The sequence below is a fragment of the Lolium perenne genome, chromosome 5, assembly GCF_019359855.2.
Source record: "Lolium perenne isolate Kyuss_39 chromosome 5, Kyuss_2.0, whole genome shotgun sequence".
NCBI lineage: Eukaryota > Viridiplantae > Streptophyta > Magnoliopsida > Poales > Poaceae > Lolium > Lolium perenne.
This window is the reverse complement of record NC_067248.2, coordinates 89,518,936-89,536,708: the sequence shown is the minus strand read 5'-3', so window position 1 is coordinate 89,536,708 and position 17,773 is coordinate 89,518,936. Positions and strand designations below refer to the sequence as shown.

The window sequence follows — 17,773 nt, the reverse complement described above, 5'->3', positions numbered from 1 at the left end:
CGAGGCGCTGCGCCTCGAATGGGCGTGCCGCTTCCCCGAGGATGTCGCCGCCACGGAGGCCTTCTACGCGCAGAAGAAGGAGGAGAAGGCGGCGGCGAAGGCGAAGAAAAAAGCTAGCCGCGACAAGCGTCGCGCCGAGTCCGCGGCGAGGAAGGCGGCGAGGGCCGAGAAGGTGGCGAGGATGGAGGAGGAAAAGAAGAACGGCGCAGGGCCGTCGACCATCGTCCTCTCCTCCTCCTCCTCCATCGACTGGACGACGACGCCGGTGTCGGAGACGACTCTGAGCAGCTCCGACTTCGACTGGGAGTCCGACGAGTAGTCGGACGAGTAGTTATTATTAGTATTTTCATTCTAAATGTTGCATTGTATCGTTGCACTTTTAAAATATATTCGTATTTTCGATCAAATTTTCATAGCTTGTTTGATGAATTTTCAAAAAAAACGGTCGGATTAGCAGTTTGTGCCGCGCGCGCTGCAAAATAGAGCCTCTGCCGGATGTGCGTTTTTCGCATAGCAACGCGCGCTGCAAAATAGAGCCTCTGCCGAGACAAATTCGCTATGACGCGCGTCAGCTGTATACAGCGCCAGATTTTAGCCTGTTGAAAACACCGTGATTCGGCCTGCTAACCGTACTCACCAGTTTTCGGTCTTGTTGTGGTTTTGGGCCTCCATCAATCCATCCCCATGCCGCAACCCTCGTCGCCGCCGCCCAACTCGAGGAGGGAGGGAACAGACATGGCGGAGGTCCGCACGAAGGCGGTGCCGGCGCCCACTTTGCTGTCGCTGTGCTTGAAGTCGGTCGCAGCCCATCTGACCGCCGACGCAGCAGGCGCGGGTCGATCTGGCGGATGCCCTCATCATTTCGACGGGTTCGCCCAGGAGCACGAGGAGGAGGATGGACACCTGACGCCGGAGCAGGTTGCGGAGGCGCTGCCTTGGGAGATTCTACACCAGCTGGCATCTTCTCTGCCGCCACTCGCTCTCGAATCGCTCCATCACGCTGCCCATGCCCGGTATCCCTACTCTTCTCCTCTCATCCCCTCTCCCGGCCCTCCCATGGACCGCGGATGTAGACAGACAATCTTCATCTGCTATGTAGAGTAACATCAGATAAGCAGACGCGCAATTTGACTTCGATCACAAGTTCACAACATCCTCAGAGGGACGTGACAATGCACCACATCAGCTGTCAGTTTTAGTGAAAACTAATTTGGACCTCACCTGTACAAGTTTGGACCTCACCTACTTAAACTACCGCTTGTCTTAAAAATCAATACTACCGTTTGTCTTAATTTTACTCCTTTTACCATTTTCTTACAGTTTGCATTTTCAATTACCCACCTTAATTAGGTGCTGCTCTTCTACTTCCCATACTGCCCAATTCGGAGGGCCTGATGGCAATCGACGTGGGACAAAACGTTCAAGGTTACACTCATCTATACACCAATAAGTCAATTGTCGTATTTGTCAAAAGACATCGGCCAAGAGAATACACTTTAAATATTCATCATATTGGTTGCATTGATGCTTGCAGGTGTGAAGACTTCGACACCGCTTGGCAGGCATTGTTCAAATTTCGCTGGCCCTTCCATGCTAACACTGGGCATGATAACTTGGTTACTGTAGATTGGCAACAGCAGTACTGGGAAGCGCATTTGCAAGAGTGTGTTATCAAAACAAGTATAACTCTGTTAATTAATCCATTTCCAAGACTGACTTCGTCACATCTTTTTACCCTTCGACAGGTGCTTGGATGAAGCTGCAGAGGCTGCGTTGCTTCCTTTATTTCGTGGGAGTATTCGTGAAATAATTATGTCAGGTGAATATGGAGAACCCCTTCCAACACCCCTCCTTTACTACGTATTTGTTATGCTTCACATTGTTTGGTTATTTACTTATCACAGTAAACATGAGGCCATGGGATGATTTCTTTCTAGCCAAGAAAAGCTTCATGCTATGCTTCTAATTTGTTCTAACTGCACCTGCTGTAGCAATTGAAATTACCTTCAAGTCTGACGGTGATCTATGCAGCTAAAATCATGAGTTCGGTTTACCTCAGTGAGGACATTGCTCGAGAGTATTCAACACTATCATATCATTGGACCAAACTTGGATCCTATGCAAGGTGGGATTTATATGACATTAGTTGGTTACCCTTTTAACTCATTTTTAACCTTATCGTGAAGAACTACGCTACTCTGCTAGTGATTTATTTTCAATTAAAGAAATTCACACTTGTCATTAATGACTGTTGTGATCGATGATAATTCTTAACTATAGTTATTTTTTCTCCTTTTCAGGTGCTTGAGACTTCAAAATGTGCTTTGCTCAGCTGAAGTTTGTGTAAGTACTCATGCAGTACCTTTTTTTTGCGGGAAAATCATCGATATTTTATTCCTCTAGCACAGGGTTATAGTCAGCTAAAACTAGCCGTGAAATACAGTCTGGAATTTGGTGTAGCCAACAAGTGGTACTACCTCCAGATCTACCTTTATTAGACAAACAATTTGCAACCCTATTTTGTTCACGTACAATTTTCATGAGGCTAAAATCTTGAAGACTCATAAGACGCTTCACTTCGTCGATCAGATGGCCATACTGGGACCTATTCTTCATTGGTTCCTTTAGAACCGCCACTGCAACCGCACAATCAGTCTGGACCGTCACAGCTTCAGTTGACCATTCCAGAGCAAGAGACATGCCCTCCATGATCGCGCTGATTTCCGCTTCCAGTGCTTCGTTGCAGTTGAGTAGTGACCAGTAATGAGAAAATTACCCCTCCATTAGAATCTCTTAGTACCATTCTGTCAAGACCTAACTGAAGCTGTCGCTGTTAACCGAAGAAGGTCGAGAAAGGCCTACTGCTTCGTGCCTGCATCTTCACCGTTGATCTTGATCCAACGGCTCAGAAGGCTACAACGGTCACCTTTGACTCAACTGCCCAGTTCTTTGTCTTCTTCTTCCTTCCCTCCTTATAGCCTCGATTCCACTAGGATTTCGGGCATCAGATTGTAATTCGGGGTTGAACCCTAGCCGCCTCTGTTGAGGGTCTGGCATAGCTACTGTAATCGCAATTATATCTCAATATAATCCCTCTGGAATTAGTAGCTACTTTCCTGTGCTTTTGCCTGTGCTTGATTCTGACGAAGTTCATAGTCTGGGCTTGTCAAGTGGTATCCAGAGCCAAGAATCCTCGGCGGCGAATTGGATCTAGAGCGAAGAGAAGTGGGGATCTTCCTTGGAATCCTTCTCTTCCTCCAGGAGGTGGTGTGGCGCTCTTCTGCAAAGGAGCGGACGGCGGCGGCATAGCTCGGTCACAAACACGGGAGTAGGGCGTGGTTTCTGAAGTTCATTGCTTCAGTGTCATCTCCCACCCACCCACCCTGGTTCGTGTGACATCGGAGGCGGGCGGCACTGGAGTCGGAGAAGGCGGCGATAGAACAAGCAGGCAAGGTGTTTGGCTTTGGGTGCAGGCGACAGAACTCTTCCCCAACAACATCCTCGCGGCTGCCAAGGTATACTGACACCTCTATCACCATGTCGGAAACTAAGGCATCAGGATCTGAAAATACTGAGATGCTGGAGTTAAAAAGTTTGCAACTTGATATCATTGCTCTGCAACAAAATAGAGAGACAGATAAGAAGGAGTTCCTTGATTTTGCAACAGCTGTGAACAGCAACTTTGGCTGTATCCAGGACAATTTTAACACTATGCAAGCAAATTTTGATAAACTGCTGGCAGCGACTCAAGGCAAAGCAGAACAGCAACCTCCACCAGCTGCATCTGCTACTGCACAGCATGGTGTTGCGGCCACACCTGAGCATGGAAGTGTTAATCAACAACCAAAGCCAGTCAAACCAGTGGGAACAGCTAAACTACAGGACATATATGGTCGTGACTTGTACCTAGATGGTATGGTCAAGCAACCATATAAACACCCTAATGCTACTCCTCCAGCTCCTACAGGAACCAAACAAGTCACCTAGGGAAACAATCTAGCTATTACAGGTGGTGACCCACATGTGGAATATGATTCTGATGGGAGAGAACAACCAAGATTCAGAGGTTATGCCCAACATGACTTAAGAAGAATGAATCCAGTAGTCAAACCTGCTAGACCCAACATTTCTGAATTTGAGGGAGAGGATGCAGACTCTTGGATACAGATTATAGAGCAATACTTTGACTCTTCTCGTACTCAACTGGACCAAAGAACAGAGATTGCTATCACATACCTCAAAGGCCCTGCTATGCAGTGGTGGAGAGGAACAGGATTCTCTGCTCACAATGTACCTTGGCACCGGTTTTGCAGATACATCACAGAGCGTTTCTCCGTCACGTCCATCTGTGATAATGTGAAGAACTTCCACTCCTTGAAACAAACGTCATCGGTGTTAGTCTATATTGAGCAGTTTGAGAAAGCAATGAATCTCATGCGCAGGGACAATCCAATACTTCCAAATGACTATTACGTCAACAGTTTTATCTCTTGCTTACACCCACACATTCAGAACCACGTACAGTGCTTGAAACCTGTGGACATGCAGGAAGCCATGTGGTATGCAAGACGCATAGAACAAACAGTTCAGCCTACTGCTCCAGTGAGGACATACTTTCCTAGTGCCAGGCGACAAGTGCATTTCGAAGCACATAACAGTCAACAAGCTGCTCCAGCATCTGTGATTGAACAAGCAAAACAACAGAACAAATGCTACAAGTGCAGGGAGCCCTGGTTCCCAGGTCATAAGAAAGTGTGTAAAATGACACAAAAGGCACAAATTCATGCATTGCAAACACAGGGTGATCCACCACCGGAAATAATTTATATCCATGAGTACGATGATGTTGATTCAGATAACAATGACAATGCAGAATTAGAAGTTTCCATGCATGCTTTGAAGGGGCAGAAATCGAAGAAATATACTTTCACTCTCTATATCACTATAGGGGATCAACAAGCTTTGGCTTTGGTGGATACAGGAAGCACAACAACTTTCATTACACCAGATTTAGCCGTTAAAGCAAATTGCCCAATGGAACCAACAATAAAAGAAAAAGTTCAAGTTGCTAATGGTGAAACACTGTGGACAGAATTTTTATGCAAGGACACATCATATGAAATTAAAGGGATTCCATTTACATCTACTTTCAGAGTCCTTAAGGTACAGAGCTATGATATTATACTAGGGGCTGATTGGATCTATGAACATAGTCCAGTGGAACTAAATCTCAAGGCACTCACACTTAAAGTGCAAAATCAGGATGAGATAGTCACCTTTTATGATGCTAGCTTGCCTTCTTCCTCAGAAATACTACCTCCGTTTCAAGGAATAAGGCGCACACATATTCCAAGACAAACTTTGACCATAAAAATTGAGCAACAAAATCTTAATTATATTATATGTAATTGGTATCGTTGGGTTCGTATTAAAAGCACTTTTTAATGATACTAATTTCATGCAAACAATTTTTATCTATTTGAAGTAATTCTTGGTCAAACAAAAAGCTCGTAAAACGAGGGCGCCTTATTCCTTGAAATGGAGGTAGTACTGCACAGCCTCAACTTTCAGCGGCTGTTAAAAAATTCCATTTGTGGAGCTTTATTATATGTCAATGAAGTGACCGAAGATGGCAAGCAACATGGGCAAATTCCAAGTCCAATACAAGCTGTTTTGGATGAGTTCAGTGATATATTTGCCGAACCAACGGAATTACCTCCCTCAAGAAAATGTGATCACATTATATCTCTGCAAAAGGATGCAAAAGTAATACATCAGAGGCCTTACAGAGTTCCACACCACCAGAAAAATGTGATGGAAAAATTGGTGGCTGAGTTAATCAAAAACAAGTTCATCCGGCCTAGCAACAGTCCATATTCTTCACCTGCTTTGGTAGTGAAGAAAAAGGATTTTGATTGGCGACTGTGCATAGATTTCAGGAAGATGAATGCGCAGACAATCAAAAACAAATTCCCTATACCTGTAATAGAGGATTTGCTGGATGAACTAAATGGAGCACAAATATTCTCCAAGATAGACCTAAGAAGTGGCTATCACCAGATCCGAATGAGTGAACAGGACATAGACAAAACAGCTTTTAGCACCCACCAAGGACATTATGAATATGTTGTGATGCCTTTTGGACTTACTAATGCACCAGCTACATTTCAACAGTTGATGAACACAGTTTTAGCCAAATACCTAAGAAAGTTTGTGCTAGTTTTCTTTGATGACATCCTTATATACAGCATGGACATCAACCAACACAAGGAACACTTGCAATTGGTGTTCACTGCTCTCAGAGAAAACAAGTTGTTTGCAAAGAAGAAAAAGTGCATGTTTGCAACAAACAGAGTAGAATACGGGTTGCAGATGCAACAAACAGAGTAGAATACGGGTTTGCAACAAGCTTCTTGGGGTTGGCTGGTTATTACAGACGTTTCATTAAGCATTATGGAATTATATGCAAACCTCTGTTTAACTCCCTCAAGAAAGACGGGTTCAGTTGGGAGGACCAACAAACTGCAGCTTTTGAGGAACTTAAAAGGAAAATGACGGAAGCTCCAGTGTTGGCCATGCCAGATTTTTCACAGCCATTCGTTTTAGAAGCAGATGCCAGTGGTTACGGAATTGGTGCAGTTCTTATGCAAAAAGGACAACCAATTTCTTTCCTTAGCAGAGCAATTGGTCCTAAGGCAGCAGCACTATCCACCTATGATAAAGAAGCTCTGGCAATAATTGAGGCATTAAAAAATGGAAGCATTATTTTGCTGCTAGTTCTATCATCATAAGAACAGATCAACAAAGCTTGAAGCACATACAGGAGCAGAGGCTTACTGATGGAATCCAACACAAACTCATGATCAAATTGCTGGGCTACAAGTATGTAGTGGAATATAAGAAAGGCAGAGAAAATAGGGTTGCAGATGCTCTATCACGAGTTAAATATCATCTCAACAGCTTATTCACCAGCACTTCCATTCCAAAGTGGATACAAGAGGTCACAGAAAGCTATAAAGGCGATGACAAATGCCAAGATATCCTTTCAAAACTGAATATTGACCCTACTTCTGTACCCAACTATACATTAACAAGTGGTGTTCTCAGATACAAACACAAATTTTTTATTGGAGTTGGTAATGCACTGAGAGAAAAGCTGATGCAGTCCATGCATAATTCAGAACTTGGTGGCCATTCTGGCGAAAGAGCAACATACCAGAGAATCAAACTGCTATTTTCTTGGCCTGGCCTCAAATCTGCTGTCACATCATTTGTGAAAGCATGTCCTGTCTGCCAAATCAATAAACCAGAGCACAATGCTTATCCTGGATTGCTGCAACCTCTCCCAGTCCCTGACTTTGCTTGGACACATATCAGCATGGATTTCATTGAAGGGTTACCTCTCTCAGAAAATAAGGACATGATACTGGTAGTGGTGGATCGATTTACCAAATATGCCCATTTCATCGCACTGAAGCACCCTATTTCAGTCAGAGCAGTGGCAAAATCCTTCACTGACCATGTCTTCAAGTACCATGGGTTACCAACAGTGATAGTCACAGATAGAGATAAAATCTTTACCTGCTCTACCTTCAGCATCGAAAGAACCATCTACAGATAAAGCAAGTCGTCCAGGTTCTGGCTTAGGCCTCAACCTGGGCATTCCTGGCTTGAAGTGGTTTACACAAGTTCCTCAAACCAGCCTGTCAATACCAGGTTTTATTGGATTGGTTTGGTTTACACCGTTTAAATAGGAGGTGATAGAACGGGTTGGTGTGGGCTGGTTTGATGGTGTATATGGTTTTGGAACCGGACAGGAGCGGAGGCCCGGGCAGTGGACAACCGGGACGGCGGCGGTTGGGAGAGAACCGGGGCGGCGATGGCCGGAATCGGACGGGCAGCGGCGGACGGCCGGGACGGTGGCGACCGGGAGAGAACCGGGGCGGCGGTGGCCGGAATCGGACGGGCGGTGGCTGGAATTGGACGGAAGGCGGCGGCCATCCGCAGCGCCTTCCACAACCACGACTACAGCTAGCAGCACGCACAGCACGGAAGCACGGTGGCAGGCGGGGTCGAAGCTGACGACCAGCTGCTCAGAATCGTCGCCCGAGAGTGCCAGAAGTAGCAAGGCGTGCACATCGAGCCGGCATTGAGCACCGCGGCCGTACCTGGTCGAGTGCGCCGGCTTCCACAGCCCGTCCGTGCACCTTCGCGGTAGTCTGCCAGCAGTCCGCGGGCCCCTCGTCGCTGCTGATGGTGACCCCCAAGGCAAGCAGCACCAGGACCTGGCCGTTCGTGTGCGTACGGGTTGAACGGTTTCGTCAGGTTCAGGCTGTCTCAAACCAGCTAACAGTTTTGTGGTCGCGGTTTCAATCCAGAACCCAGTTGAATCTGGTATAACCGTATATCTGGTCCGGTGCGGGCTGGACTCATGGTTTGGACGGTTTGGCACCAAACCATGAACAGGCTTACTTAGGCCATTGCTGGTTCTGTCTCCATTTGTCACACTTGGGCTGGATCGCCAGGACACATGGCGCCTTGCCCTTTAGAATTTGTACTTCAGTTTGTTGTCGAATTTGGAACAGTGATCCAATGTAGCTACATAGATACCTCCTTGTGACATGATTGGGGGATTTGGCTTCTCATGTAATATGTCGTTTCGAAGCTGCCAGATTCTCCATAAAATCATGATGTTCATATTCCGGGTTTCTACTGATTGAGATGCCAGTAAGTCGAACAACCATTCATGCCCAGTATCTCTGATCTGCACGTGCGTCAGGAGCGCCCAGACTTCCCACATGCTATCCCACACCTTGGCTGCATTAGGGCATTCAACAAGAGCATGGAAAGAGTTCACTGCGGCTGTACCACAGACCCGGCAAGTATCAATCACCTCCAAGTGTCTTCTCTTCTTATTTGAATACGTAGCGAGCACCCCCGAGACGACCTTCCAAGCAACGATTTTCATTTTTTGTGGAAGGGGTGAAATCCATACAAGTTTCCATGCAGGTCTGTCACCACTTGGACGTGAGCTTGCAGCACCACCTGCGACATTGTCAATATGAGTAGCCACTGCCAAGTGATAAGCACTACGGACGCTGAAAAAACCTGATTTCTCAGGTTGCCATGCTATGAAATCCTGCTGCACTCGTGGAGATGTGCGAAATTTCAGAATTGTTTCAATATCCACCGGTCTAAAGTATTCTAATGGACGATCCACCCGCCAAGCACCATTGGCATCCAATAAGTCTGCCACTTTGTTAAATCAGCACTTCCCTTTCCTTGATATTGGCTTGAAAGTTAGGCCCTTAGGTATCCATGGATCTCTCCATGTTTTGATGTTACCACCATTACCAACTCTCCATATATAGCCTTTCTTCACAGGTTCCAAGCCATACTCAATCCCACGCCAAACAGTTTAGGTGTTTCCAGCAAAGACAGTATCCACGAGCCTACCATTTGGGTAGTATTTAGCGCGCAAAAGCCTCGCACACAAGCTATCTATTGTTCCTTTAATTTTCACTGTCTATGATAGATGATCTATGTTTCTTACTTCTTAGCTTGTGTTGTTTCAATTGTGCATTTGTATTCCTGATATATTGTTATATGTTATATCTCCATTATACGACAATAAATGTGCGCTAAAAATCCATAATAAGTTGTCCTTCATGTTATATATGTTTGCATACTCCCTCCGTCCTCAAATAAGTGGACATCTAGCTCTAAACTTTGTCCACAAAAGAGTGTACTCCTATCTTCCCAATGCACTTTAATTGTTTCTCTCTCATCGCACGGAAATCAAACCCAATAATATTGAGCACATGTTCTCTTTATTTTCTACATGCACTTAGCTCATTGGAGGTGAAAGAATTAAAGAGGAGAGATGCATCTTCCCAATGCATTTTTACTCCACTTCATAATTTATCTTGGAATACCCGCATGTACACTTATCTGTGGACGGAGGGAGTATGTATGTCACGAACCCATTGTGTAAAATCAGACTTGAGACAGTTATAATTGACTGCTGGAATCCTTTGTTTTTCAGGACATGTTGCAACCCAGCAGGCTAGAAACTTTGGTGTTCGTAAGAATCATATCAGAGCCTGAGGTAATATTATGCTGGTGATATTACATTTTTCACTAAATACAATAGCTTTAGGAAGCAAATGTGCAGAGCCTCATGATCATTTGCTTCAACTCAGTTAAAAGGAACATTATGTTCAACAGTTCAAGTTTCCATGTCCTGTAAACTACATATCTGTGTACTTCAAAAGAAATAGGGAAAATTAAGGGTGAGGCATCCTAGTTAATAAACATGCCAAAGAAGAAGTTGACTAGGAAAAAGAGTTATGTGGATGATAGCTACACGCTTATATGTGCAGTATACTTTTCTGCATGATGGCCCACATTTTTTTAATCTGTTTCTTAGCTGATAGTGAGTGAGAAATAGCTCCACTTTTCTAAGCCCCTTTTCAATTTCCACTGACAGGTCAATGGTGTATGCCTGCTTCTAAGCTGCCATGCGAAGACACTGTTATCTCTTGAATTTATCCACTCCCAGCTTTATCCTGCAGTCATGGATAAAGTCTGCAATAGTCTTTACCAACTGGGATCCCAAAATCATGAGATCCAGCGCCTTAGTATTAAATCATCTCGCATTGGTGAAAGCAAGTCACTAAACATCTCTGCTGGTCTATTAAATTTTATTTCATATGCAAAGTAAGTTGCATGCCCTTTTATTCTCCCTTGGTTTTATTTCCGAACAGATGTTAGATGCCCAGTTAATCTTGCTCAGCCATTTGATGCCATTATTTCAGAATCTAATTTAGGCAGGAGCATATCCAGTCTTGTAGAGTATATGCATTTGCCACAAGAATATTCAGGAGCAGGCCCAGAATATAACCAAGGGCTGTTAAAAGTTCTAAAAGATCTGCATATTGTTCCTACTCGCGGCAACATCATAAATAAAAATTGCAAAATATCATGTAAACTTTCATTTTACGACTAAGAGATGATGTCATTGCCCTTAACTTCAGAGTTTTTTAACTTACCATATGTCACAGAGCGATCATTCAACTATTGTTGCCATGTTATATTTGTTAGTTTATGCTTCAAGTAAATTATTGAAGTAAATGCTCTCTCCTAACACTAGAAAGATTAACACCATTTTGAGGGTTTTGTGGAATGAGAACTGCTAGTTTTGCTGTTTAAGGTCCTGTTGAATAAACGGGACATGACCACCAGAAACCAAAAAAGGTGTCAGATCCAGTCATGTTGAACTTTTACATGCTTTACATGATAAACCAGCAAAATATTCTGGATTTTTTCAGAGTATCATGACACGTGTTGGGAAATTTATTTATTTTCCTTTGGAGGATGTATGTCAGTTAATTCATCTTAAACAGAGAGCAGTATAACAGATTAGAATACTAAAAAAAATGGTAAAAATATGCAGCAAACTGGTTATGCTGCCTGTCCATAAGCGTGCATGGCGTAATGTTGATACTTTGTTACTGATCGTTCGCCAAAATGATTGCGTGCGTATCAACACTGGTTTATTCTCATTGTTCAGGTCGCTGCAGTTGTTATCACTTAACGATGCTAAGGTGCAACCATCGTTTGCTAAAATGATCATTCATACTCTTCTCGAATCTTCTTGCAGTTTACAAACGCTTGACATATCAGAAAACAATGTGGGTTCACATGAGAACATTTCCTTCTTTAATATTTGTGTTTTGGACTGCAAATAAAAAATATCTTATAGATTTCAGGCTGGCTTTCAACTGTAGACAGAAGTTCTACAAGTATCTCATCAGCACTGGAATCAAACACATCCTTGAACTCGCTGACTGTTCTTAACCTAAGGTATTGCTTTTTTCCTTTTCGTAATCAGCCAAGTTGCCATAATCAGAAACCTTTGTCACCACTTCTCTTTTAAAGTTGGCACGGCCTGTGTAGTTAAACATATTTATAATCCTTATCATGTCAGGGGAAACCATTTGCAGGAGGGTGACATGGAGGATCTATGCAGTATTCTAGCAAAGATGTCTAATTTGAGAAGTTTAGATATAAGTGACAACCCAATCGCTGACGAGGGTATCAGGTAGTTGTCATTTGTCAACATTACACATGATTAAGTGTATGCTACAGATTGTTGAGAATAGAATTATACTACCTGTTTGTCTTCAGTTTTTTCTGTACATTTGTATCAATCATGAGTGCATAGTAGTTCTTCATGTCTATGATTCAACTTCAAGACAGTTTCTTTTTATTTTACGTTCTATCAGTAAGCACTCAAGAGTTGCATATAAAAATTTGCAGATTTCTCATTCCTTTCTTCGAACGGGCTCTTCGAAGGGAGAAACCGCTTTGGGGATTAAGAGTAGAGAACTGTGATTTGTCAAGTATTGGTGTGACTGAACTTCTTGAATGCCTCACATCTGCTAATAAACCACTTGATGTGCTGTCTATAGCAGATAATCATCTTGGGAGGTAAGTCCTTCCTCACTGTGCAGCGTTTCTGTTGCTTTTTCTTAGCTTGGGTCACATTTTGAACTGAGATGAATTTGCAGTTCTGTGGCAGCTACATTAGTGAAATTCCTGGGTTCACACGTAAGGGAACTAAATGTTGAAGATATCAGCCTAGGACCACAAGGCTTCCAAATACTTGAGGAAGCATTGCCAAGGAAAGTAGATCTCTCCCACATCAACATCAGGTATAAATGAACACTGCATGTGTGACAATGATGCATGCTTGATATGCCAGTTTCCTTAGCCACTTCATATTTTATTTTGCAGTAAGAACCGTGGTGGGATCAGAACTGCACACTTCATTTCCAGACTTATACTGCAAGCGCCAAACCTTGTTTCAGTCAATGCAGGATCTAACCTTTTACCTCCTGACTCGTTGGATGTAATTTGTAACGCATTGAAGCAAACAGCAAGTAAGAAATATACTTCCTTATATTTTCTTTAACTATGTTTAAGGTATAACCTAATGGGCATGTATCAAAGAGATTAGTTGATAACCAATGAGCTTCTTATAGGTAACTTGACGCAACTAGACCTGATGGGCAATGTGCATTTGTCGAGTGCCATCTTTCCCGCAGTCTTTGACTTCAAGAAGCACGGAAAGCCAATCATGCTTATTCCATCACAGCAAGGTAGCTGCTCTCCCTACGATGCTGACCCATAACCTTAAGTAGCACCAACGATAATGAGAATTATGAAACATGCTCTTCTTTGAGATGGAACTAGGGACAGATTGCGTTTATGGCCCATTTTACGTTGCCAAAAAGTGTGGCCTTCGACTGTTTGGGGTGCAATTGTTTTTACAAATTTGCCCCAAGAAACTAGAGGATTGTTTTGCTCCAAAAAATGGGGTGCATGATATGGGCCCTGCTACACTTGCTACTATATGTTCCTTCACAAGTTTTGATGTAATCTCCTGTTTGCATGATCAAGGGATGCATGGTGCTTTTGTTGTACAAGTTACAGTCAGTGCTCATTCCCTCAACACACAAGTAGAAGAAACTCAAGCTAAATTTGAGACCCCAACGACAGTTTGATCATTAATTGTTTCATACTAATCCAAATTGGGTCTGATTAAATAAAGGGTGAGGACCGGTTTGTTATGTCCCCGAGCCTGCAGGCGTCCAGGTGGTCGAAACTGTTCAGAATCAGGGCAGGAACTGCCTGTTGGAGGAAACGTCTACGGTTCCTATATGTCTTCGTTTCATATGTGTTTCTATTATTGTTTGGTCCATCTGTAAATCAAAATTATAATTCATCAAACATCATGTCCCGTTCCTCTATCTGTCTCTAGTGCCTTGTACATTTTCCATTCCAAATTAGTAACCTCGAAGGCACACTTAGTGCCAACTTAGGGAAACAATAATCATCGAACAAGTCTGATCTTGGGAAAAGCTATTTCTGCCAACCTTGTATCACTCTTCCAATCACGTGTGGCTAATTTAGCTGTTGCATGTTATACTTAAGAAACAGTGTGCATTGCATATTTGCATGTGCAGAATAGCTACTAAGGAAAGAAAGGTACGGCTCACCTTAATTTCCTGTCTGTCTTCTCTTCACAATGACAAAGAGGCACCGCCATTACCTCCACGCCGCACAGTCTGTTCTCCCCCTCGGAACAAAACCAATCACCAACCACTTGGGCAACGCCATTTCCAGCAGTCGACCACACGAACGTGCGATTTCAAGATACAGAATGCAAATCGCGAGAGAGAAAGTTGAAAGCATGAGCAGCAGCGTGGACGAGTCGGAGCTAAGGAAGGTGTTCCAGATGTTCGACAAGAACGGCGACGGCCAGATCACCAAGAAGGAGCTGGGCGAGTCGCTCAAGAACCTCGGGATCTACATCCCGGACGACGAGCTGGACGCCACCATGGAGAAGATCGACGCCAACGGCGACGGCTGCGTCGACGTCGAGGAGTTCGGTCTGCTCTACCGCTCTATCCTCGGCGAGGGCGAGGGTGCTGACGGCGGTAGCAAGGGCGACGACGAGGACGGCATGCGGGAGGCGTTCGACGTCTTCGACCAGAACGGCGACGGCTATATCACCGTCGAGGAGCTTCGGTCCGTACTGGCAAGCCTCGGCCTCAAGCAGGGGCGCACAGTGGAGGAATGCCGCCAGATGATCAGCAAGGTCGACGCCGATGGCGACGGCCGCGTCGACTTCAAGGAGTTCAAGCAGATGATGCGCGGCGGTGGCTTTGCCGCCATTGGCGGATCGTGAGGACAACCGCTGAAACTGGCCATCGATCCTCCGGCCGTTCGTATCAGTCGATGTAGATGATTAATTGACTCTAACATTTTCCTATAAAGGGAATATATTAATATTAAAATATACCAATTACACCCAACTCTCCAACAACGCAACACTGTAATGGCAATATGGATGAACATCAAAAAGATAAAAGAAAACTAAGAAACAAAAGTCTCGTTACACTATTTCAGGCCTAACAACAGCAATACATCCACCGCCAAGACAACACCTGAAATACATTCTCCAAAAGCGACACCTGCAAGAAAGGAACAGTGCTCTAGCACCGTCGCCGTCCGACCAAGGTTATTGCCAGGCACAACCAGTTTTCACCCTAGAGATAGTCTCCGCTCTCAAAATAATGCCTCCGACAAGGTTATTGCCAGGCACAACCAGTTAAGACTAGACCTTGGGTTTTCACCCTGAAAGGTAGGACTTTGAACTTCACATGTGTTGTCGCTCCCACTTTCATACCACTGTTATGAAGCCCGGAACACCAATCAAGTCCCTCAACAAAGCGGAGACTTGAACCTTCCTTAGCTAGTCCTCCCATCCGGGCTTCATGATATTCTCTTCTTCTGACTTTCACCATGGATCCAATGTCACTTGGTGTCAACACAGAAAAGAGCCTCACGTGCTCCCTGCAGAACCAAACGGCCGGAATAAAAACATGGGTGCGCGCGACCGAATACCACCCGATCCAGCAAACTCCAGGCAAAAGATGCACCATTCCGTTCGCCGTCGGAGCCTCCGAAACTCAACACTACGGCTATATGAAAAAGGATTGGCATCCCGCAGGTCTTCATCTTCGCAGAAGAAGAACCTAGGACCACCACCTTCAAACCCGAAGCAGAAGAACATGCCCCCACGCCGCCATCTGCTGGCCAACGATGACGAAGGAGGACTCGGTGGACGGCGGCCGCAACCACACCATCCTCGCCCCGCAAATCGCCGCCCCCTTCCTCGCACCGCCGGCTGAAGCCGACGATGGATCTCGGCAGGCACAAGATCCAACAGTCGCCGCCATGATCCATTTCTGGAGGTCGTGGAGGAGGAGCCACCGCCGGTCGTCCAGGGTCGCCGCCCTAGACGCTGAGCGGGAGGACAACGACATTGCTTGGAACGGCGAGGAGAAGATTTGGGGGGCGGCGAGGAGAAGATTTGGGAGCGGCGAGAGATTGGGACGAACCGCAGGGCCTCTTAATATACAGCGGCGGCAGCGGATGGTTGCACGCAATAACGCCGACGCGGATGGCCACGCGGCCATGCACGACGAGATGCGTCCATGCGTCGCCTGGGAAAACTGGGACGCCATTAACGTCTCTTGACTAAAGATAGGCGACGAGGTTTTAGGCTTTCGAGCCGCTGACGCTTCGGGCCCGCGTCTCTTCGCCTCGCTTTTCGTTGTGTTCGGCGTGCCCGGAGCGTCCCCTGTGGGGCGGGGACGGGCTCGGGGCGCCGAACACCGTATCGGACAATGCCGGACAAAAAACGGGTTTAGAGGACGCGGCTGAGAAACGCTTTGGAGAACGATTTAGAGAGACGCGACTCAAGATGCTCTAACCTCAACCGGTGACAGGGCGGTAGATGTACCACTTCAAATATCCAGGGTGCCGGCACAAGATTACTCAGATGTACCGGCTCACGTATAACGCCAGCGAGATAGGTGCCAGCTCATGTAGAACGGATGCTTCGTACGTTTCTTAATATCGCGGCCCATCTAATTCACACGTCTGTATTTCACCCACTCCAAAACAGGAAAGGTCGGATTTTTCTCAAAAAAAAACAGGAAAGTCCTATGCTTCGCAAAAACAAAAAACAAGGAGATTCAACATATAAGTTTGTTTATGTAGATATAAAGATTTAATTTATCCGTTTGCAATAGCTCAGAGCGAAATACAACGTTTATTGTCTGCAAAATAAAATATCACATGTTTCTTGTACGGGGAGGCTGACATCGGGGACCCATGAGCCAGCAGCGTCGTCAACGTTTCAAAGGCGGCAGGGGATCGAAAATAAAAAAGCCAAAAATCAGTTGGTAAAAAAATACAAGAAAAGAAAACATTTATCGTTCTGAGAGGATGACATGCGGGACCCATGAGGCAGCAGCATCCTCAACGTTTCAAAGTCGGCATGAGATCGAAAGAAAAAGGCAAGTGACATAATATCAGGAGCCAAAAATAATCCAAGAAAAGAAACTTTATTGTACATAGAGGATGACATGCGGGTCCCATTTTGTAGCAGCGGTCTCAACGTTTCCAAGGCGGCACAGGACCAAAAGAAAAATGAGGCAGCAGCATTCTCAACAATTCCAAGGCGGCAGGGGATCAAAAGAAAAAAAGGAAATAGCCAGAAATTAATTAGGGGTCAAAAATAAATCCACCAAAGGAAACTTTTATTGTTCATAGAGGATGACATGTGGGACCGACCTGCCAACAGCGTCCTCATCGTTTCAAAGGGGGCAGGGGATCAAAAGAAAAAGGCAAATAGCCAGAAATTAGGGGTCAAAAATAACTCCAAGAAAGGAAACTTTTATTGTTCGTAGAGGATGACATGCGGGACCCATGAGCCAGCAGCTTACTCAACGTTTCAAAGGCGGCATGAGATCGAAAGAAAAAGGCAAGTGACCAAATATCAGGAGCCAAAAATAATCCAAGATTTATTGTACATAGAGGATGACATGTGGGTCCCATTTTGCAGCAGCGGTCTCAATGTTTGTAATGCGGCTTGAGATCAAAAGAAAAAGAAAGTAGCTAGTAATTAGGGGGTGAAAAAAATCCAAGAAAAGAAAGTTGATGGACATAGAGGATGACATGCGGGTCCCTTGAGCCAACAGCTTACTCAACGTTTCAAAGGGGGCAGGGGATCAAAAGAAAGAGGCAAGCCAAAAATCAGAGGGTGAAAAAAAATCCAACAAAGGAAACTTTTATAGCACATAGAGGATGACATGCGTGTCCCATGAGCCAGCAGCTTACTCAACGTTTCAAAGGC

The 17,773-nt window shown here is 44.9% G+C and overlaps 1 protein-coding gene across 15 annotated transcripts; it reads left to right on the top strand.

Moving 5' to 3' along the window:
• The first annotated feature begins 712 nt into the window (after positions 1-712).
• Positions 713-14,820, top strand: LOC127319603 (probable calcium-binding protein CML28). Of its 15 annotated transcripts, none has more exons than XM_071819928.1 (16): positions 713-1,013; positions 1,351-1,425; positions 1,535-1,663; positions 1,746-1,819; positions 2,032-2,125; positions 2,301-2,343; positions 10,046-10,108; positions 10,490-10,719; positions 11,573-11,693; positions 11,765-11,865; positions 11,990-12,103; positions 12,322-12,492; positions 12,573-12,716; positions 12,799-12,944; positions 13,047-13,163; positions 14,102-14,395. In XM_071819928.1, exons 1-16 carry the CDS (start codon positions 736-738, stop codon positions 14,251-14,253), a joined length of 2,052 nt encoding a protein of 683 aa, XP_071676029.1. In that variant the 5' UTR covers positions 713-735; the 3' UTR covers positions 14,254-14,395. The 15 variants fall into 15 exon arrangements, 6 of the variants coding, with proteins under 6 accessions (XP_071676029.1, XP_071676028.1, XP_071676030.1 ...); XM_071819927.1 differs by having other exon boundaries at positions 1,321-1,425; XM_071819929.1 differs by lacking the exon at positions 14,102-14,395 and adding an exon at positions 13,465-13,816 and having other exon boundaries at positions 1,321-1,425.
• Positions 14,821-17,773: the final 2,953 nt, after the last annotated feature.